At 38.0% G+C, this 19,648-nt stretch overlaps 2 protein-coding genes across 14 annotated transcripts; one reads left to right on the top strand and one right to left on the bottom strand.

The window, feature by feature from the left end:
* The first annotated feature begins 190 nt into the window (after positions 1 to 190).
* MESK2 (misexpression suppressor of KSR 2) lies at positions 191 to 17,173 on the top strand. Of its 13 annotated transcripts, none has more exons than XM_018010061.2 (8): positions 196 to 799; positions 5,967 to 6,374; positions 9,152 to 9,247; positions 10,003 to 10,196; positions 10,290 to 10,410; positions 11,235 to 11,799; positions 11,866 to 11,950; positions 15,539 to 17,173. In XM_018010061.2, the coding sequence occupies exons 2-8, from the start codon at positions 6,157 to 6,159 to the stop codon at positions 15,919 to 15,921; spliced, it is 1,662 nt and encodes a 553-aa protein (XP_017865550.1). In that variant the 5' UTR covers positions 196 to 799; positions 5,967 to 6,156; the 3' UTR covers positions 15,922 to 17,173. The 13 variants fall into 13 exon arrangements, with proteins under 13 accessions (XP_089328251.1, XP_017865550.1, XP_017865556.1 ...); XM_018010063.2 differs by having other exon boundaries at positions 201 to 799; positions 9,164 to 9,247; XM_089472129.1 differs by lacking the exon at positions 15,539 to 17,173 and adding an exon at positions 13,476 to 14,015 and having other exon boundaries at positions 205 to 799.
* LOC108615525 (uncharacterized) lies at positions 17,135 to 19,604 on the bottom strand. Its single transcript, XM_018010060.2, has 4 exons — positions 18,926 to 19,604; positions 18,450 to 18,866; positions 17,998 to 18,393; positions 17,135 to 17,917 (listed from the first exon to the last, which is right to left on the bottom strand). The coding sequence occupies exons 1-4, from the start codon at positions 19,323 to 19,325 to the stop codon at positions 17,241 to 17,243; spliced, it is 1,890 nt and encodes a 629-aa protein (XP_017865549.1). The 5' UTR covers positions 19,326 to 19,604; the 3' UTR covers positions 17,135 to 17,240.
* Positions 19,605 to 19,648: the final 44 nt, after the last annotated feature.

Below are 19,648 nucleotides of genomic sequence, written 5' to 3'. Positions count from 1 at the left end.
ATGCAGTTAGATAACAAATAATACTATAGTCCAACTTGAACTGCAAAGCAAAAATATCGTTTAAATTATTGAATTATTATTGATAGGATAACCATAAAATTTGCGTCGATAATCAACCGTGACTTCGTATCGATACTTCTACTGATACACCAGCCCTGTTGTCATCGACCTGCAATCGCACCAACTAATTCTAAACAAAGTCTGCATATTTCTTCACATTCAATATTTGGTCACACTGTCGCGTGTATCATAATCGAGTTGAGTCGTCCGCAGTTTAGTCCAGAAAAGTTATCATTTAAATTTGTTCTTATTGTGACAAACAACAACGAATTAGTGTTCAGCAATAAATTAAATTAATCCAATGCAGCATAGTAACTGTGTTTGTGTTTGGGCGTGCGCGAAACAGCATCAAATTATACAAGTGTAAAACGCAAAAAATTTGAACACCCAAAGAAATATTGATTTTTTCATAGAAAAAAGGCCCTGCGAGTGTTATTCTTATTGTTGTTGTTTTTTGTGCGTGCCAGTTAACTACCAAAAAGAAGAAGGAGAAGAAAAAAAAAAGGCAAAAAGCATAAGAAGAAATTTCAAACTGCCAAGAAAATCCAAAAGCAGCTCAACAAGAAAACGCGCATCAGTAAATTTCCACAAATTTTATAATAAAATTGCTGCCTACATCCCGTCTACCCCGCCGAACATCATTTGATTTACAGTAACAGTAACAGTTGTTGTTTTTCTTGTTATTGTTGTTGTCTGCTGGAAGTTCATCACTGAGAAACATAAGCACAACGATCGTCAGGTGAGTCTTGAATGTCCAGCACTCACACAGAGGCACACTACGCACCCCTACACATACAGCAGACAAAGTGGTAATATCAAAAACAGCAGCAACAACAATAAGACACAGGCATTGGCAAATTGCACACACATGCACTCTCACATAACGGGTCTGGCGCGTGATGACCCTCTGCCTCTGCCTGTCAGATTTGCATAGCTTTGCTGCTGCTTCTATTGTTGTTGCAGTAGTAATAGTTGCTGTTGTTGTTGTTGTTGATGCATTTTGTCACTTTTGCTCTTTCTACACATATTACCTCTATTACTATGCCCGCCTCTCGTCCGTTTCTCTTTCTTCGCTCATTCTACTCACAACGCGCTGCATCATTTTCCATCAAGTTTATCATTTGCAATCTTTTTTTCGTATTCTTTTTTCTTATTTTTTTTTTTTCAATTAACACACTCAGCTCTCACACAGCTGAACTTTGAGCTTTTAGCAGTAGTTAACAGTTGTCTGTTAGTCGTTACATTGCATGTTAATGTTAATATTGTTGTTGCCTATTGTTGCCAAATTTATCTTCTAATGCATCTTAATTTATTTCTTTCTCATTTATGTTTCCTTTTGATTTGCTTTATGCTGTTAATTTTGACAAACCCCCAACGAATTCTGACGTAACGCAGGCCCAGAAAGCTTCACACTCCAACGAGCTGCGTTATTTTTCGCCCATCCGTTTTTGTTTGTTTGAATTTTATTACTTCTGGTGCTCCATTTGTAAGCGCTGTTAACTGTGCGGCGCCAGCGATAGCGCCTACGTCGACGTCGACGTCGCCGTCGTGGCTTTTCGCCCGCGACTTCGCCAAACAAGCGTTGCTTTTATTTGACTTTGTTGTTTAACTTGTCTGCATATTTAATATCGCGCGTAGGTCAGTTAACCTAGCATTTCGAGTCCATCACAAATTGCCAAATTGCTTTTTGCCCGATTCGCTCTCTATCTCTCTCTCTCTGCTACTCCTGCGCTGCCTGGTTGTATTTTTATGTAACTCTCAAATCGATTGCAAACACGTAACAGTAAAGCAACCTGCACGACGCCCCTGCTCTATATTTCTCTCTCTCTCTCACTCTTCTTTTTTGCTCTGCCCCTCCTGCAACACATCCGTGCCGCTAACAACTACATGGCCAGGAACTACGTTGTTGACGTTCTCATTCTGCTCTTCATCCTTGTATGTGTGTTACTGTGACGTTCGTATTGTAATGAAAGCCTCAGGGCTTTTGCCATATAGCGTGACATTTCCCTTATAGGATTTTTTCCTCTACACCTGTTCGACTTCCCCCGGCGCCCCCCATCATAAAAACACTTTGATTTGAATATAATTTCCACTTGTGTGCTGCAATTTGGTTTAGCACACAGGACACGACACGAAAGATCCTTGAATTGATTGATAAATTATGTTAAAAAACCAGAGAGGGAAAGAGAGAAATACGTAGATATTTTTGTGTTGCCCTCTTGCATTTGGCCAACAACAATTTGCGCTTAGCCCGGTCCGACTGGAGGCATCCACACTTTCTAATGCACACGCATTTGGCAGTGTTGTTGCCTCTGGGTCTGGGCGGTGTTGCCAATGCGATTGCTGTTGACCTGCCAACGGTTGCCATGGCTACCTGCCAAATTGTCAATAACGGCGCAGCTACACGGCCCAAAATGATTGAGTAACATATACGAATAAAGCACATATTGGCTCAAGGCAAAGCATTGACCAGTGACTCGAGGTTAAAGGGATAATAAAAAAGTTCACAGTTGTATTCCATATGGCAAGTCTTTTGACTAACATGCATAATGCATAAGGCATAATAATTTGAAATAAATATTTAATATAGATGTATATTATAGTTGCCATATATTTCTTGCAGTGCACTATAGCACTACTAATGAAAAGACTCGCTTAACAGACTGTTAACAGTGTTCATCAATGCTTACATTTTAGCTTCATGATAAAATTTAACTGAAGTATAACACTTTCTTAGTTAATATTTCCCATTTTCTCTCAGTACAAGGTTGCACCTTTTCCCTTTTGCAGAGTCTTTACATAGTATATAAATACCTCTATTGCCCATTTTTGCCAATTGGTAATTTTTTTTACAATGTTCTCTGACGCAATTGTAATTATGAATAATTTGCCATAAATGGCACACACTCTCGAACTGCTGCTGCTGTGGCTGTGGCTGTAGCTGTGGTTGCCACTGTAATTATCGGAATTGCCAGTGGGGCTAGTGCACCCGCAGGCTTGGCCCAGTAGCCTAGCTATACAAGGCCTATATAATCTATATATAATATAGAATATATATAGTGTGCAATAGGCAAATGGCACTTACTGCCCTGTGCAAGTCATTCGACTTATGACTGGGCTTTGGCATCTCTTGAAGTGGCAAATCGCCTGCAACCAGGCCAAAAGGTCAAAGGTAACATGGCCACTGCACATGTAGGACTTGCCTTTTGATTTATCAGCTTGAAGTAATCAAAATGAAGTTCCCGATAAATCACAGCTAATGTTCACGTATGTTATATAGCCCTAATTAACAGTTGGACAATCCATTGTTCACGACCCAGTTCGTTTTAGTTGATAAGCTAAATTAATGAACACAGCTGAGATTAGAACAATTTAAATGACGTAGAGGCACTGAATATACCCTATATAATGTATAATTATGGAAAGCCTTTGTTTGCGTATCTAACTTTAAATAGAAGCAATACGAACTTTCAGCTTAATAGAAGTGTAGCTAACAAATCGGATATGCGGTATATTCTAATAGACAGAAATATAGATATTTTATATATATAGAAGACAATTTTTTTTTTGCATCTGGTTTTATGAAGATTAAAATAGCTGAAATATGCTCTTAAAATACATAATATTTTTTATTTATTTTTTTTTTTATATATAATACATTATTAATAATAAATAGATTTAGATTAAACTAGTATTATACATTATTAGGTAAACAAACAGCTGTTTATATGAGCTATACGAACTTAGTAATTACAAGAAATAATTTGATACAATATATAATTTATAACATATAATATAACATATAAACAATGATAATGCATAAGGAAACCTTAATAATTCGCAGTATGTGACGCATACAAAAACAAGTAAAACAGGTTTGATGTGTTAATCTATGTACTATATATGAACGCAAAGATTATAGAAGCAAGGTCATATTACATTTCGTATACAATTTGGAAAATAAACAAGAAATTTGGGAATTTAGATACTAAAATAAAACTGAGCTAGGGGGCTCTAAGGCCTACAGCTACCAAATTCGGTATACAATTTCTTCTATAGATAAGAACTGAAATTTTACAAGCTGTATAGACTTATTCATTAGGTATCGCATGACAAGACCATTGAACTGATTTGAACTAAATTCATCAAAATTGTAGCCCAAAGTCTTTAGTCAAGTGCTCGAGATAGAATCAACATTTTGGGCGCTTTATTTGCTCTGCTAGAATCTGAGTTTCACGTTGATTGTTATGGTAAAAAGTTTTTTGTTTCTCCTTTGTTGTTATAGCTATTATTATTTTATACTTGAAATTTATGCAGCACACTCAGTGTGGGAAATGTGAAACAGCAGAATGAGAAACGACGTCGTTAGTTTTGCATAATAAATAGATAAGAAACTGTACTATATATACCATACATATATGTATGTAATCCCGACCGACGACCGTCGAATCAAATGACCGAATATGTGTTTACAGTTTGGACAATTGCCCAGACCTTTTCGCTTTATGGCTCTCAGAGCCTGGTCAACTGAAAAGTTCGCAATTTGCCTGCTGCCATTTTTTATTGCTAAGACGCAAAATGTTTGCAGTCAGTTTTTATTTTATTTTTTTTTTCTATATTTCATGTCTAGAAGTTTGCGTCATCGTTGAAGCTTTTCATTATCGTTCCTTTATTTATTTATAATTATTTATTTGTCAGTGTTTGTAGCAAAAAAACATTTTTTTTTTTACTTTTTGAAGTGTTTAAATGAAAGTTGCGGTGGTGTTGACGCACTTAATCAGCTTCCAGCTGTGAAGAGCTGTGCAAATTCCATGTGGCCGGAGCTTTTGAATATAAGAGACCCTCAGGCAGAGCCGCAGAGCCCCATTTGCCGCATAGAACTGGAACTGGGTTAATGTAATGCACATTGCCACCAATAGGAGGGGTAAATAGCACAGCTCAGTGCAGAGCAGAGCAGAGCAGCGGTTGAGTGCGCTGCAGTCGGCAACATGTGTGCGGCGTTGTGTGCATGTGAGTGTTAGAAGAATGTGTGTGTGTGTGTGTGTGTGGAACTGTGGCTGACTGGCTTGGTTTTGGCCTGCATATCTTGTTTCAAGTACGAACTTTGACGCCAAAAACAATTAATGCTCGTAGCTATTGTTGTTGTTGTAGTAGTAGTTGTTGTTGTAGCTTGCCCGCTTAATGCTTACTAACCAAAATGAGATGTATGCTTATGTTAATCATTATGCATTCATGATGCCCTATAAACACGAGAGAGAGTATTGCATATTTCACTTGGTCTGTACAGAGAACTTAATAATTAAGAAAAAACGATTTTAATTAGGAAATAACGTATGCTAAGTTAAAGAGCTTTTAAAGCATCTATCTCCCTTGCAAAAATAACATGTGTTAAGTTAATGAGCTGTTAAAGCGCCTGTCTCACTCCTTCTGCCTTATTGTTACTGTAAAAGCAATCAGAGCTTAACATGTTTTGGGTGGTTGGCTTTTCGTGTTCAACATTTTCATTGTGATATATTTTGATTGTCATTTTAGATTATAATTTATTCTTTTTTCTTTCTTAATTTATTTGATTTATGTTGATTGTGCCTGCTGCTGCTGCTGCAACTACACTACAACTGACGAATGGATGTTATTTGTATATATCACAAAATATACTTATATATATATATGTTATGTTATATGGCAACAATGGCTGTCTGCTGCCTGCCGATGAATCACGTGTCAAACTCAACAAACGAACGCATTGTTTATATGATTTCTACACCCACCAAAAATGTCGCATATCAAATGCACGCACACACAATCACACACACACACCCACACAACCACAAACAACGAACATGTGCACAAATTGCATGCAACGCACACTCACATTCACATACACACACTCTCACACACACACACAGTCAACGCACTGAGAGTTTTGTCTGCATATGAAAATAAGGAAAAGCAGGCTAAGTATATTGGGTGGTGGAGAGACTGACATATGCCAATACACAAACATATAAGCAAAGCAAACAAAAGAAAGTGAGGCAAAAAACAAAAAAAAAGAGAAAAAGGAAAAAAATAGTAGAAGGCGAAAAGCGCAGGCAAACAATGCCGCAATCAGAGGGCGGCTATGTGTCGCTACCGGCGATGAATGGCAATGGCAGCGCCATCTATCAGTCCACCACAGAACCACAGGCTGCATCGCCTAACTCCGTATTTAAGAGCGTGAGGCGTGCCTTTGGTCAGGCGATCAAGTCCTCTCCTGGAGAAAGCGAGGAACTAGTGCGCATGGAACGGCCGGTGGTCATTGTTGGTGGTGGTACCAGGTAAGTGGAACAGTGAAAAGGCACACCGAAAAGCTAAAAGAAAACTTTTTCACTTTACTTTTCTTCAAATAATTGCTGTTGTCGTTGTTGCTGTTTGTTGTTGATGTTGTCTTTCTTTCTTGTTGCACTCTGCAAATGCATAACATTTACTTCTTTACTTCACCGTTACTTCAAGCACACAGCCATAATTGCATTTGCATGTGCGTGAGAGCTTTTTGTGTTATTGTTCCGAGCATTAGCATTACTTTTGATTTCATCCAAAAGAGAAGTGAAGTAATTGCACAAATATATATACATATGTAAATATGTATGTATATTGCTCACTTTGCGCTCTCTCGGTTACATCACCAATTCACAACATCGACACGGGTGCAACTTTCTTTATATTTATTGCTGAGCTAGCCCTGGCTCAAGGTCGCATAGTCCGCTTGCAGTTTTGTCAATACCAAACATGCTAAAGCTCTAGAGAGTGCAGAGTGCAAACCCAGAAGTCGCTCGCCGTCTAGTCAGACAATTTGCCGTCGACGGTGAACCGCAATTTAGTCAATTGCTAACTGCGCTTCATTTTTGTTCTATTTCTGTCAGCGAGCTAAATATCTACTTAAGTATTCATTCTTTACAATTATTATTTATGCTGATTACCTACACCATCATCATTATCATGGACATCATCATCATAGTCAAGTGTTTTAATTAATGTTTCCGTAACAGTGTGACATATCACACTACCACATACCTACACAGACTGAATTCAATGAATCTCTTCATGCACATATACATAAATATGTATTAGTAATGTAAAGCTCCAGTTAAAGAAAGCTCTGTTTACACTTCAGTCATTGCACTTTACGCTGTGCAGCGTTTCTTGTTCTGTGTGGGTCTCACCGGTCCTAACCGGTTCGCTGCTGTTGCTGACCGTTTCAAGTCTGGCGCCTTGCGCTTAAATCGGCACAGCATTGGCAAATAATACGCGAGTGCACATAAACAGCTGAAGAAGGAAGCAACAGCAAAAATATTAAAGTGCTTTAATAACGGTATGTACTCTGTACTCTTTACTCTAAACACCCCCGCTTCAGAACTTTGCGTGGGAGCAGCGTTGTGCGTGTTAGCTTCGACTTGAAAAGCATTTTTAATGGCTTTAAATTGTGTTCGCCTAATTGATGTACTAGGCTATTTTGAGAAAAGCTATTAAGCGTATATAGAAAGATACTATATACACATGTGTTGAGTTCGTGGAATAAATAATAACTTGTTTATCTCTGATTCTAATTCCGTTAATTATTATATAGGAGCTTTATCCGCTACGACTTTTGGTTTTGAGTTGCCTTAGCCTAACAATAATACTTTATTATAGAAAATGAAGGTCGATATTGTAGCCTATATATAGCTGATATGTGGTTAATTTGTTTACTGAGCAACAATAGTGACCTTTATATGTATTTTGATTTCATTTGAACGATAAATATATAATATAAAATACTAATTGATTCATAGACATACAAATTGCGTCTATCTCTATACTTCATATATGTGATTATCTAATTATTTGTTCTGTACGATTCTATCTCTCTATGTGACCAGTTGCAGTTTAGAATATTCGCTTTCTCTTCTCAGTCTACTATCTTTACATCTCCCTTTCGCAGTATCCATCTGTCTTTCTGGCGTCTTTCGATCTGATTCTTTCCTATTGCTGTCTATCCTCTCTCTAGCATTTCTCTTATTTTCACTTATCTCTAAAAGTGTTAATCTTTTCCTTATTATGTTATTTTTCTCTGTGTTTTTGGCTCTAGCTCTCTATGTGTCCCTTCGTTATCTCTTATCTAATTCGATTTTCAGTCCATTCGGAGTGTTTTATTAATGTAGCTTAAAAAAATGACACTTGAGTTGGTATCTCCGTTAGCTTTAGCCTTAATTAATCCTCAATAGCAAATACAGTCGCTAATGTAGAGAGAGGCTTTAATGGAATCGAACTGAATTCTCAGTTGAGTCTCTAATTGAGGCAGAACAGTGCTTATGTGCCGCATAATTGTTTTAGATGGCCAAAAAACCAGTGAGCCAAATTACCTAGACACACGGTCTGGCTGGTAGACATTAGCTCTGCAAAATGAGTTTGTTAAGAAGAGTTAGGGAAGCAGGAGTGTAGTTGGAGCAGGAGGGAAGGAGGGCACCAGTGGGAGCTCAATATTTGTGGCGCCAGTTGTTTGTTGTTGACATTTACCCCGAATGACATTGCGTGACTCATTTATTTAGTTTTACGTAACATGGAAAATGTTTACTATTGTTATTGTTGTTATCGTTGTCGATGTTGTTGTTGTTGCTGTTATTATTATTATTGTACTTGCTGTATATATAGCGAGCACCCATTTTCATACTCAAACTACATTGAAAAACAACAAAATGTTGTTCCATCATTCCGCATCAGCAATCAAAGACTTTCTCTGTCTCTCTCTTTCTCTATCTGGGCAAACTTAAACTCAATTCTTAAGTCTCTCTCTCTCTCTATTTCTCTATAAATATACATGAACAACTCGTACAAATATACAAACTTAGTGTGTATTTAGCTAATTAGAATCATAATTAAATTTCAACTAATTCAATTTATTTTTGACATTTCCTCGAGGGAAAAATGAAGAATAAATTGAATTTATTTATTATTATTCATTTTGGGCTGTTCATTTGTATTAAACGTAAGCGAATTGCCTCTCTCTCTATCTCTATCTCTTTCTCTCGATATATTTTTTTTTGTGTTTTCGGTTTTTTTGCTTGCATGCTCATAGTATTTATTTCAGAGACCGCGACAAAACTGGTAAGACACTGAACACCAAGATGCCATCAGCACCAACACACACTGCCGAGGAGGCACATCTGCTTGGGTAAGAAAGAAAACGAACCACCCAATCGAACTCTACTAGCCATATCATGTGTAAGATATATATATATATCGCATATATATATAGATACATATGTATGTATATATATATGTGTATGAGGCGCTCTAGACTCTCCCTCTCTCACGCAACACTCAAGTTACACAAGTTTCTTTTGTTGATTTTGATTTTGACTTTGAACTACTCATAATTCACTTTAGAGACTGTGATTTGCCTAATTTCGTTTTACTTTTAACGTATTTGTAAGTATTTTGCATAGCGAGAACAACAAAAACCAAAACCTAACAACAAATTATATATTAATAATAATAATAATAATGATAAGCCCAAAGCATCCGCCCTAGTCTCTCTCTCAAATCGCATCTCGTACATAACTTGAATGTTGAACAAATATTGCATATAAAGTATAATTATAATATATTTATATACATATATTATTTAAAAGTTAAGTTATATATATATAAATATTGTTTTTTTAATTTTGCAACTTGTAACTTAGTAAATTAGCAATTTAGACGCGTTTCAAGTTTCATTTAAAAAATTGACTTCAATTTTGTAGTCCCACAAGTCGTAACAAGTAGAACTTCAGGATGCGCCCCGCACTGAAACCAGCCGAACGCCGGATGCAAGTTAATGAGTGACCCACATCAAAGACAAAACCATATTAACTATATATATATCTAAACAGACACAGCTACAGAACTACAGCTAATTTTCTATATATGTATTTGTCTATTTAGCACCATGCCCGTTGATCCCATGGATGACATCGAACTGCGCTCGGTGCAGCTGCAATTCCCCAATGCGCGCGGCTCCATCTTAGAGGCCTGCGAACAGCGACGCATGCCCACAGACAAGGGCGACATACATGTGGCCATACAGGGTGACACCTCAAAGCCGGCCATAGTGACCTATCACGATTTGGGACTCAACTGTAAGCAAGCCTGCCTGCCACCTGCCTCCCACACCTGAACTAATACAGATATATATGTATATTTATATGTATTCCATGTTGTATAAAAAACAGATGCCACCAGTTTCGCTGGCTTCTTCAATTATCCAGTCATGCGCGGATTGCTGGAGAACTTTTGTGTGTATCATGTAACTGCACCCGGACAGGAGGAAGGCGCGCCCACATTGCCAGAGGAGTAAGTGCCCCAAATAATTGCTTAAGGTGGACTCTTTGCCCTCCAGAGAGCCATCGAGCAAATTATTCAAAATTATGCCCAAAAGAGCCTCAAAAAAAAAAAAAAGTTCAAAGTATGCAAATACAGCATTTGAATGAATAGGCAAATCTTTTAAATTAATGTGAGGGCGTTGAATCATAATTATTTATGGCTGTACTTTGTTTTAAATGAAAGCAACTTTAAGCTATGGTTAATGTGCATTGTACATTGAGTAGAGGCGGATAGGAAAATAGTATTGTAAAATGTTTTATTGTGTTTTTTGTATTCTTTAAGAGTTATAGATGTTTTGCGATATTATCGATAACACTTTAGCTTAGTTTATTTAAGTTTGTATTAAGAGACATATTGTATAAGCTGGTCTTTTATAGAGATAGCTATATTTTGTATAAGCTAAAACCTCTATAAGGCTATATTTTGACTTATGACTGTATTTATTTATCTACCAATCATAGAGCAGCCAGAGCAAGTTTTTCTGAAAATTATATGATAAATCTTAATTGCTTCAGCAAAGGCACGTAGCAGAAAGCAATAGAGATTCTAATTGTTATTGAATATTGTTTAGTTAACTATTAGACTATGTCTGAGCATTGGCAAATGTGAAACTAAAACTAATATATATAATCTGAAATTGTATTTGACTCGAATTAAGTGAAATCTAAAAGCTAAATTACCTACTTAAATTTACTGTTAGGACTGTTAGGCCTTATAAAAACAACTGTAATTTACATCTTGATCACACATCATCTAAATCAATATCTTCTCTGTCCCTGTCTCCACCCGCATAGCTATGTGTATCCAACCATGGATGAGTTGGCAGCCCAGCTGTTGTTTGTGCTATCGCATTTTGGCCTAAAGTCGGTGATTGGGTTTGGTGTGGGCGCTGGGGCCAATATACTGGCACGTTTCGCCCATGCTAATCCGGATAAGGTGGGCGCCCTGTGCCTAATTAACTGTGTGTCAACGCAATCAGGCTGGATCGAATGGGGCTATCAGAGTTTCAATGCGCGCTTCTTGCGCACCAAGGGCATGACGCAGGGCGTCATCGATTATCTGATGTGGCATCATTTCGGACGCAATCCAGAGGAGCGCAACCATGATCTGGTCCAGATGTACAAGCAGCACTTCGAGCGTGGCGTCAATCCCACTAACCTGGCAATGTTCATCAATGCGTATATACATCGCAACGATTTGCATTTGGCGCGCACACCGCCGGGCACACCTGGCGCTGAGACGGCAGCGACTACGCTGAAAATGCCCGTTATCAATATAACGGGTTCGCTGTCGCCGCATGTGGAGGATACGGTGACATTCAATGGCCGATTGGATCCAACTAATTCGTCCTGGATGAAGGTTTACCTAAAATCACATTCCTTCTGGTTGCATAAATATTAAAGAGTTTTTATTTTTTTAATTTAGATCTCTGATTGCGCCATGGTGTTGGAGGAGCAACCGGCTAAGCTGGCTGAAGCCTTTCGGCTGTTCTTGCAGGGCGAGGGCTACGGTAAGTGTTAGAATACCACGCACACACTGAACAACTGAACCTCAACAACCTATCAGCTACAAAAAAAATCTACAACAAATATATAAATCTACAACTAAAACAATCTACTTACCACCTATTACAAATCTACCTGCTGCTACTCTAGTCAAATTTTCAGTACCTCCCTTCAATTGGAACCCAAACGAATGAGCAAGACAACAGAATTATCTTTAAGATAGAAGAATCCCATACGAGTATTCAATTCAATTCAATTTAGATCAGTTCAGTTCAGTTCCGTTGAATTCAGCGCAGAGAATTGGATTATCTCAAAGCTACCCTCCTACCTCCCATTCATCACAATCAAAATGCAGTCGCAATGAACATACTAGAGCATATATATATATACCCTATACCTTATAGAGTTACACACAAAAGTCGCCTTCTCTCTTTCCACTACCTAAACTTAAAAACTTAGCCTAAAGTCTCCTGTTTACATATATATTGAAGAACGAATTAGTAACGGCAAAGCTTTTCAACCGCTTTCAGCGAGCAAACCAAACAAAAAATCTTTAAAATTGTTCAAAATTTTATATAAGTATTATTGAATTGGACATACAAATTATATATACATATATATATACTTATTCGAAAAAAAAAAAACAAAGAAAATTCGACTTGTTTGTTAGCCAAAATATTTGTACGCCTAAAAAAGAAAAAAAAAAACGAAATTAAATAAATGAAAATTGAAAATCAAAAAAACCAAAAAGTTGTTGAAAATCAAGCGTTTACTTTTATACCATTTTTATTATAATTCCCAAAAAACTTTTTTTTTTAGTTAGTGACTTAGCCAGGGCGTTGCTTCACATAGACCAGGCCCCCCAATATACACGAATACACCTAAATTCTAAGCCAAAAATTCTCAAAATACCAAAAACAAATGCATTTTCGCAAAAAAAAAAAAAAAAATTCAAACAAACAACGAAAAAATATTTCAATATTTTCATTACTTTGTTTTTCATTTCTTTTTCCTTTCTCCTAACTGCTTGTTTTTTGCTAAACAAACATACAAATACAACAAAAACAACAACAATATACAAATATATTTCCCTCTTTCAAAAACAAACATTATATGACACTCAATGCCAAAATACACACACGAAATACCCTGTAAAACGCCTGGCCGACCATCCTCGCCTGCCTCTCGTCATGCATCCATCTAAAAATACCCATATGCACTCGACCTTGGGCGCCGAAACTAACCTCGAATAAAAACAAACAAAATATAAATATTTAAAAATTATGTTAATCGAATCGAATTTCATTTAATGACCAAACGACGTTTTTGAAACTTGGTGCATCAAATTCGATATATGAATTTTCTTTATTCTTTTCGTTTCTCAACTTAATTTTCTCTTACGAAATTCTGTTATTAATAATGTATGCAATCAATATGTGCAACAACAATAATAAACAATATTAATATATGGTATGTATATTTGTACACACAAAACAAATCACATTTTAAAAAAAAATCCCTGGCAAATAGTCTCCGAGAAACCCCAGTAGACAGTGGCAAAATGAAAACATGAAAAACATAGTTGAAATGCATTTAGCTAATTAATAAATAAATTAAAACAACATACATATACGAAAAGTAGGCAATGCTTAACACTCACACATACACACATTCACAAATACCGAATAGTTTGTCATTTGTTGTGCAAGTATTGGTAAGCTTTGAAAAAGCTTGCATACATTTTAGCACTTGAACTCTGTGCGTAAAAGCTTTCAGCTGCAAGTGACAAACAAAACGACACGTAGTTTGCTTATAAGTTTTATACAATACCCTTATACCCAGTAACAGTACAGCAGCTGCTCTCTTATACTCTCTCTATCTTTCTCTCTCTCTCTTTGCCTACATTTGGCACTCTGTGCCCTGCTTTGTTTTGCTTGTAGTATTTGATTTATTTTCAGCAACTACACAAATGCACTTATATTTTGCTTATACATGAATATAAATATAATTTATTTGATGTTTTATTTATTTTGTTTATTTACACGCAATATTTAAAATGAATATATCGTTGCATTTAACAATGCGTAGCTGTTGGCACACTGCAAAAGTTGGCACGCAAAATGTCAGCAGCCAGTCGGAGCAGCTCCACGCAAATTGAGCTTTGCGTGCAATGAGAGCACTGCGCCGCCCAAATTGGAGTTGGAATGGGGCGTGGTCGTGAGCGCGGGCAAACGAGTGAGAGAAATTGGAAGACACAAAAACAGAGATGAAAGCACAGCACGCTGAGACCAAAACACACATACAGACATACATCAATGCAAAAGATAAACAATAAATAAAACAGAAATCCACACACAGTCAGCAACAAGTTGAAGCTTGAGCTTTTTGAGGCTTTTATATATGTATGTATGTATGTACTTTTGTTAACTGTGATTTTCCATTTTCTTTTCACTTCTGATTGTTGCTTCTTAAGTGTGTTATTTTATTCAATTTATTTTGTATTAAATTTAGTTATTACGTATGTATGTATATAGTTGAGATATACATAAGTCTAAATTGTTGTATTGATTGAACAGCAAATGCTGTTGTTTGCAATAAAAGAAAAACATTACACGATATAATTTTTTGTGTATTTATTTATTTTTTCACGTGCCGCAAGAGTTGAGCTGTGTACTTGGGCGCTCGTTGCTTAGACTCACACACACACACAGATCCACACATACAGTGCGTAATTCTATTAAAGCAATAAGTTTATATTTATATACATAAAACATATACAAATATACATACATGACAATGCTACAGAAAAAAAAAAAAAAAAAAAAAAAAACAATATGTAAGGATATATATACTATATATAATATACATATATATGATCTAATATGGAGCTATGCAAGAAATTTCACAAATTGTAAGCTTTTGTTGTGTATTTGAATTCTAAATAAATGAACAAAGTCAACGATTTCCAATTCCGAATCATTTGAGCTGGAGCAAATTGCGCAAATTCACTCGCCGCTCTTTAAATCCAATTTACTTTCAATGTCTATTTGTTGTTATTGTTTCTGGTTTTCGAGTCTATGTCTCTTCACAGCAGCTGATAAGCAGGTGGCGCCCTACTCTCACCAATCAGTTAAGTGCATGCAGCGCGCTCTCTCTTTCTCTGTCTCTCATCATCATCAGCAAGAACATTTCTCATTACCGCCTCGCCAACATCATCATCAAAAGCTCATCCGCAGCTAGTACAACAAAAGAACAACAACAACAACAGCAACAAATCGCAGCAACATCCCGTGATATGCAATGGCCAAGCAACATCATCAATGCACTCACCCGATTACACGCACACACATACACACATGCACACACACATAGAACACGCTACAAAGAAAACATAACACCAGCAGCAAATCCTTAGAACGTGTATAAAGAACACTCATAAAAACAAAAACAACAACAATAACTACAACTACAACTAACATGCTCTCAAAAGTAACGTAACGTAAATAACAAAAGCCAAACTACTACTACCTTCCCCCTCCACAAAAAATATATATACTACAACAACTACAACTACAACACTGCAACTATAACAGCAACGCCGCTGTCAACGCCAGCTAGTTCTCCCTGCGGCACCAAATATCATACGTACTCATCGATATTCTTTGCCAACTTTCGTGAGCAACAGCTACAGGCCGCCCAGGAGCGAGAGCGAGAGCGTCAGCTACAGCTGAGCTTACGCATCGGTAATCGGCTACGAGAGACGGCAATCAATTGCAGCGGTAGCGGCAGCAGCAACAGCAACAACAATGCTAACAATGACCCGACAAGTGAAGACGATCTGGATGCAGAAAATGGAAACGGGAATGGCAATCGGGCATATGTGACTACTGATACATCCGGCACGCTCTACTTTGGCACACAAAGCAACAAGATACGCATCACTGAGAATCCACTGCCTGAGCCAATTAGCTCTTAGATTGTTAAAAGCTACTCTTATACTTAAAAAAAAACACACACATACTCAACCAAAGAGAGCAAGAGACGAGACAGACACGAATACAAACACACACTGTTATTGTTGTTATGAACTACGTATAAATATACCAAAACACACACACACACACACGTAGACACAAACAGCAGCAGCCGCAGCAGCAGCAACCGCCAACTCAGACGCCAATTCAAGCAAAGCTTTATCCGCCATCAACTGTGACAGTGTGACCAGAGCAGCCAATCGCCGCCTGTATGTAGACTTTAGCCCGAGCCGCGCTCCAAGCGACAAACAAAACAAAAATGGAAATAAATAATAAAAATATGAATAAACGAATTGAGTTAAAACGAAGACACCGCTACCTATACAAGATATTGTACTTATGTTTCTTAAACAATACATAAATCCAATTAAATACCACTTAGTACCCGAAATAACGTTCGAATTTTCCTAGTTTCTGATTTAAATAAAACTAAAAAATAAAAATAAACAAAAATCGAAATGAACACAAAAATAATTGTATTGCAGAGTAATATTGAAATATTTGTAATTTACACTTTGTGCCTGAGCGTTAAATATGCAAATACACATAGATACTTACGTATGTATTTGTTGTCGGTTTTTAGTTAAAAACAATTGAAATATCAAATATACAAAATTAATACGAAAAACCAAAAAAACACAAAAAGAACGACAAACAGAATACTTTACATATAATGCGAGTTTAATTTCTATTTAGACATTATGCAATAAAAATACGTGTATTTTTTGGATGCGACATATTTTATGAAGAGCTTGCTTAGTTGTTGTGAAAAAAAAAGAAATAAAAAATAAAAATAAAAAACTAATAAAATAAATGAACAAATTACAAGCTTAATGTTAAACGAAAAAGAAAAACAAAAATAAATACATTAACTTAATCCCAAGAGCAAAAAAATAAAAAATACATGTAGCATATCAAAAAACAAGCTCTCAAAATTACATATACATTATAAATATTTAACTAGTTATTAAAAACAAATACAAATATAAATAATTGAAATTCATACTGAATTGCATTCAATAAAACAAAAAACACAAACGCATAAAGGCAACTTAGGTAAAACAAATGCAAATAAAAAAAAATAAATAAAAATAAAATGAAAACAACAGATTCACACACACACACAAAGATAAATAATGAACAACTTTTTGCAAATAACTTCAAATTCAATTTAATAAAAGTTTTAGAAGCTTGCGTCCCGTTGTTTTTATTTTCTTACTCTTAATGATATAAATTAGCTTAACTATTAACAGTTAGTCAGTCACTTGGGTTGCTGCATGAGCAGCTCCTTAACCATGCGGAATGTTGCCTCTCGCTCCTGGCGCATTACACTGGACAGCTCCTGCAGGAAGTGCGCCTGCATTTCCCGTTGCTCGCGCAGAAATCGATCCTGGGATTCCTTGAGGGTGGACAGCAGCTTCTTCTGCCCCTCGCTGATGCTAGTCAGCACCTCGAGGGGCGTTGGTTCTGGCGGCATCTCGAATGAATCCTCAAAATCCTCGCTCTCGGCTGCGGCACGCAACAGATCACAGCTGGAGCCGGAGCTGCTGCCTTCACTGTCGCTCTCCAGTGCCGCCTCCGTCTTGGTGGACACGTCCATTTCGCTGGTTGCCACATTTTCAACTGCGTTTGCTTTCCTCGTACGCTTCTTCTTCATCAGTTCGTCGAACATCTCGAAGTGGCGTGGCAGCATCCGCACGTTTCCCAGGCCCTCCTTCTTAACCTCTCTATAGCGCCGCAGCAGCAGGCGCAGCTTATTGCGCAGCTGATGCGGCGTGCGTTGATAGGATTGCTTAGCCAGGAGGCTCGATATGTAGGCCAGAGTCTTGAAGTTGCGCTTCTTGGAGCCATCCAGAGCACGGAACAGATTTTGCTGCTTGATGATGGCTAGAAAGGCGTCCACCTCGTAATCGGACCAATAATACGAATCCGGATGACCTGACCGAAAGAGTTGAATATATAATCTCAGCAGATTACTCATTTGATTTTAGAGAGCGTAAATTCTCTGGTCAACCTACGATTGTTTCTGGATGTCTCCGCGTCGCCTTCGTCGCTGTAAATGTAATCGGATTCACTGCCGCTGCTGTAGTTCGCTTCGGGCTCAGCGCCTGGTTTCTTCACTGGATTCAGCAGCTGGTGCATGGCCTCGTAGTGCTCGAAGGTGTCGCCGCCGTTCTTGGCCTTGTTGTATTGCCTTCTCAGATGCTGGAACTTGATGCGCAACTTTTCGGGCGCCTTGTCAAACGATCGCTTGGCCATTTCCTTGGAGAGCAGCTTGAAGATCTTGGCATTGCGCTTGCGCAGCAGCGCGGACTGCAGTCCCATGCTGCTGATGATGTCCAGGAATATGTCCACCTCGCCCTCCGCCCACTTGACGCGCGCATTCGATGGAATCACGGCACGAACTAGGGCACCTGTAAGGGATTGAATTGTAAGACAAATCGTTATACGCATAGATCTTGTATTAAACCTTCTGATTCGCTGTCCGAGCCGAGGGCCACATCGGCCTCCTCCTCGCCGCTGTCATTGGAGTCCGTTTCTCCCTCTCCAGCGCTGCTCTCTCCATGCTGCAGCGAGCCATTGAGCAATGCGTGCATCTCCTCGTAATGCTCGAACGACTCTCCACCGTCCTTCGCCTTCGCATACTGCCGACGCAGTTGATGGTACTTGACTCTCAGCTGGTCCGGCCGCTTGATAAAGTTGCGCTTCGCCATTTCCCGGGCGAGCAGCTTAAATACTTTGGCATTCCTTTTGCGCAGCAGCGGCGTCTGTAGCTTATGTGTAATTATGATGTTCAGCAGAGTTTCCACCTCGCCGTCTGCCCACTTGCAACGAAGCGGCATTTTGGATGCAGAGCCATTCGAACGATTCGTATTATCCTCATTGACTAATGTGAAAAAGAATACTAAATAAACAACACGTATACTAGCTGGTGGCATTACCTACACTCTAGCTGCTGCACTTGCTCATATTTCTGCTCCACTTTAATATCCTCATCGGGATGCAGTTGTAGCTCCTGCTGCGCTTCCTCGTCATCCGTCTCGGGCTGCTGCTTGGGCGATGCCAGCTCGTCGCCCAGCAGGTCGTTCAGATATTTAAAATATTGGCAGGTACGATTTCGATAACGTGCATTAATGTAATCATTTCTTAATTTCTTAAATCTATCTCGCAATTCCGAAACGCTCCGGCTGTGTCCCTTAGACCAACATTTGCTCTCGGCCATTTGGCTGGCCACACGCTGCCAATCCCATTTGCCGGGTCCGTGCAGCCCTTTAAGCGACTTCATAATATCAATGAGCGTCACCGTTTCTTCCACAGTCCAGCTGTCGCTGTCGAACGCGCTCATTTTGACTAAAACAGCGTTTTATTATTTTTGTTTATATTCTTGTCGTTGGCAATTTTCGGCAAAAATAAAATTCAGTGGTTCGCTCAGCTGTTTTGAGCTTGGAACTGGAACGAGCTTGTGTGAACGGAATGGTTTAACAGTGAACTGCGGTTAACATGTTGTTGAACTGTTAACCTCACATACAGAGGAATTTTCAAGAGGAATTGCAAGAAATGTTGTTATGAATATTAAAATAACTCAATTGAATATTTAATATAAGCAAATATATATTTTAATTTATATTATAAGCATTGTTTGCTTAATATTAATAGCTGCAATGTTAA

This window comes from Drosophila arizonae, chromosome 5, assembly GCF_054131065.1.
Source record: "Drosophila arizonae isolate 15081-1271.41 chromosome 5, UAZ_ARI_1.0, whole genome shotgun sequence".
In the NCBI taxonomy this organism is placed as follows: Eukaryota; Metazoa; Arthropoda; class Insecta; order Diptera; family Drosophilidae; genus Drosophila; species Drosophila arizonae.
This window is presented reverse-complemented; position numbering and strand designations above follow the sequence as displayed.

Coding starts and splice junctions, on each gene's coding strand:
- MESK2 (XM_018010061.2), top strand. CDS start 6,157: ATGCCGCAATCAGAGGGCGGCTATGTGTCGCTACCGGCGATGAATGGC. Junction 6,375..9,151: donor ATTGTTGGTGGTGGTACCAG/GTAAGTGGAACA, acceptor GCATGCTCATAG/TATTTATTTCAGAGACCGCG. Junction 10,411..11,234: donor GCGCCCACATTGCCAGAGGA/GTAAGTGCCCCA, acceptor CCACCCGCATAG/CTATGTGTATCCAACCATGG.
- LOC108615525 (XM_018010060.2), bottom strand. CDS start 19,325: ATGAGCGCGTTCGACAGCGACAGCTGGACTGTGGAAGAAACGGTGACG. Junction 18,867..18,925: donor GCAAGTGCAGCAGCTAGAGT/GTAGGTAATGCC, acceptor TTTTCACATTAG/TCAATGAGGATAATACGAAT. Junction 18,394..18,449: donor CTCGGACAGCGAATCAGAAG/GTTTAATACAAG, acceptor AATCCCTTACAG/GTGCCCTAGTTCGTGCCGTG.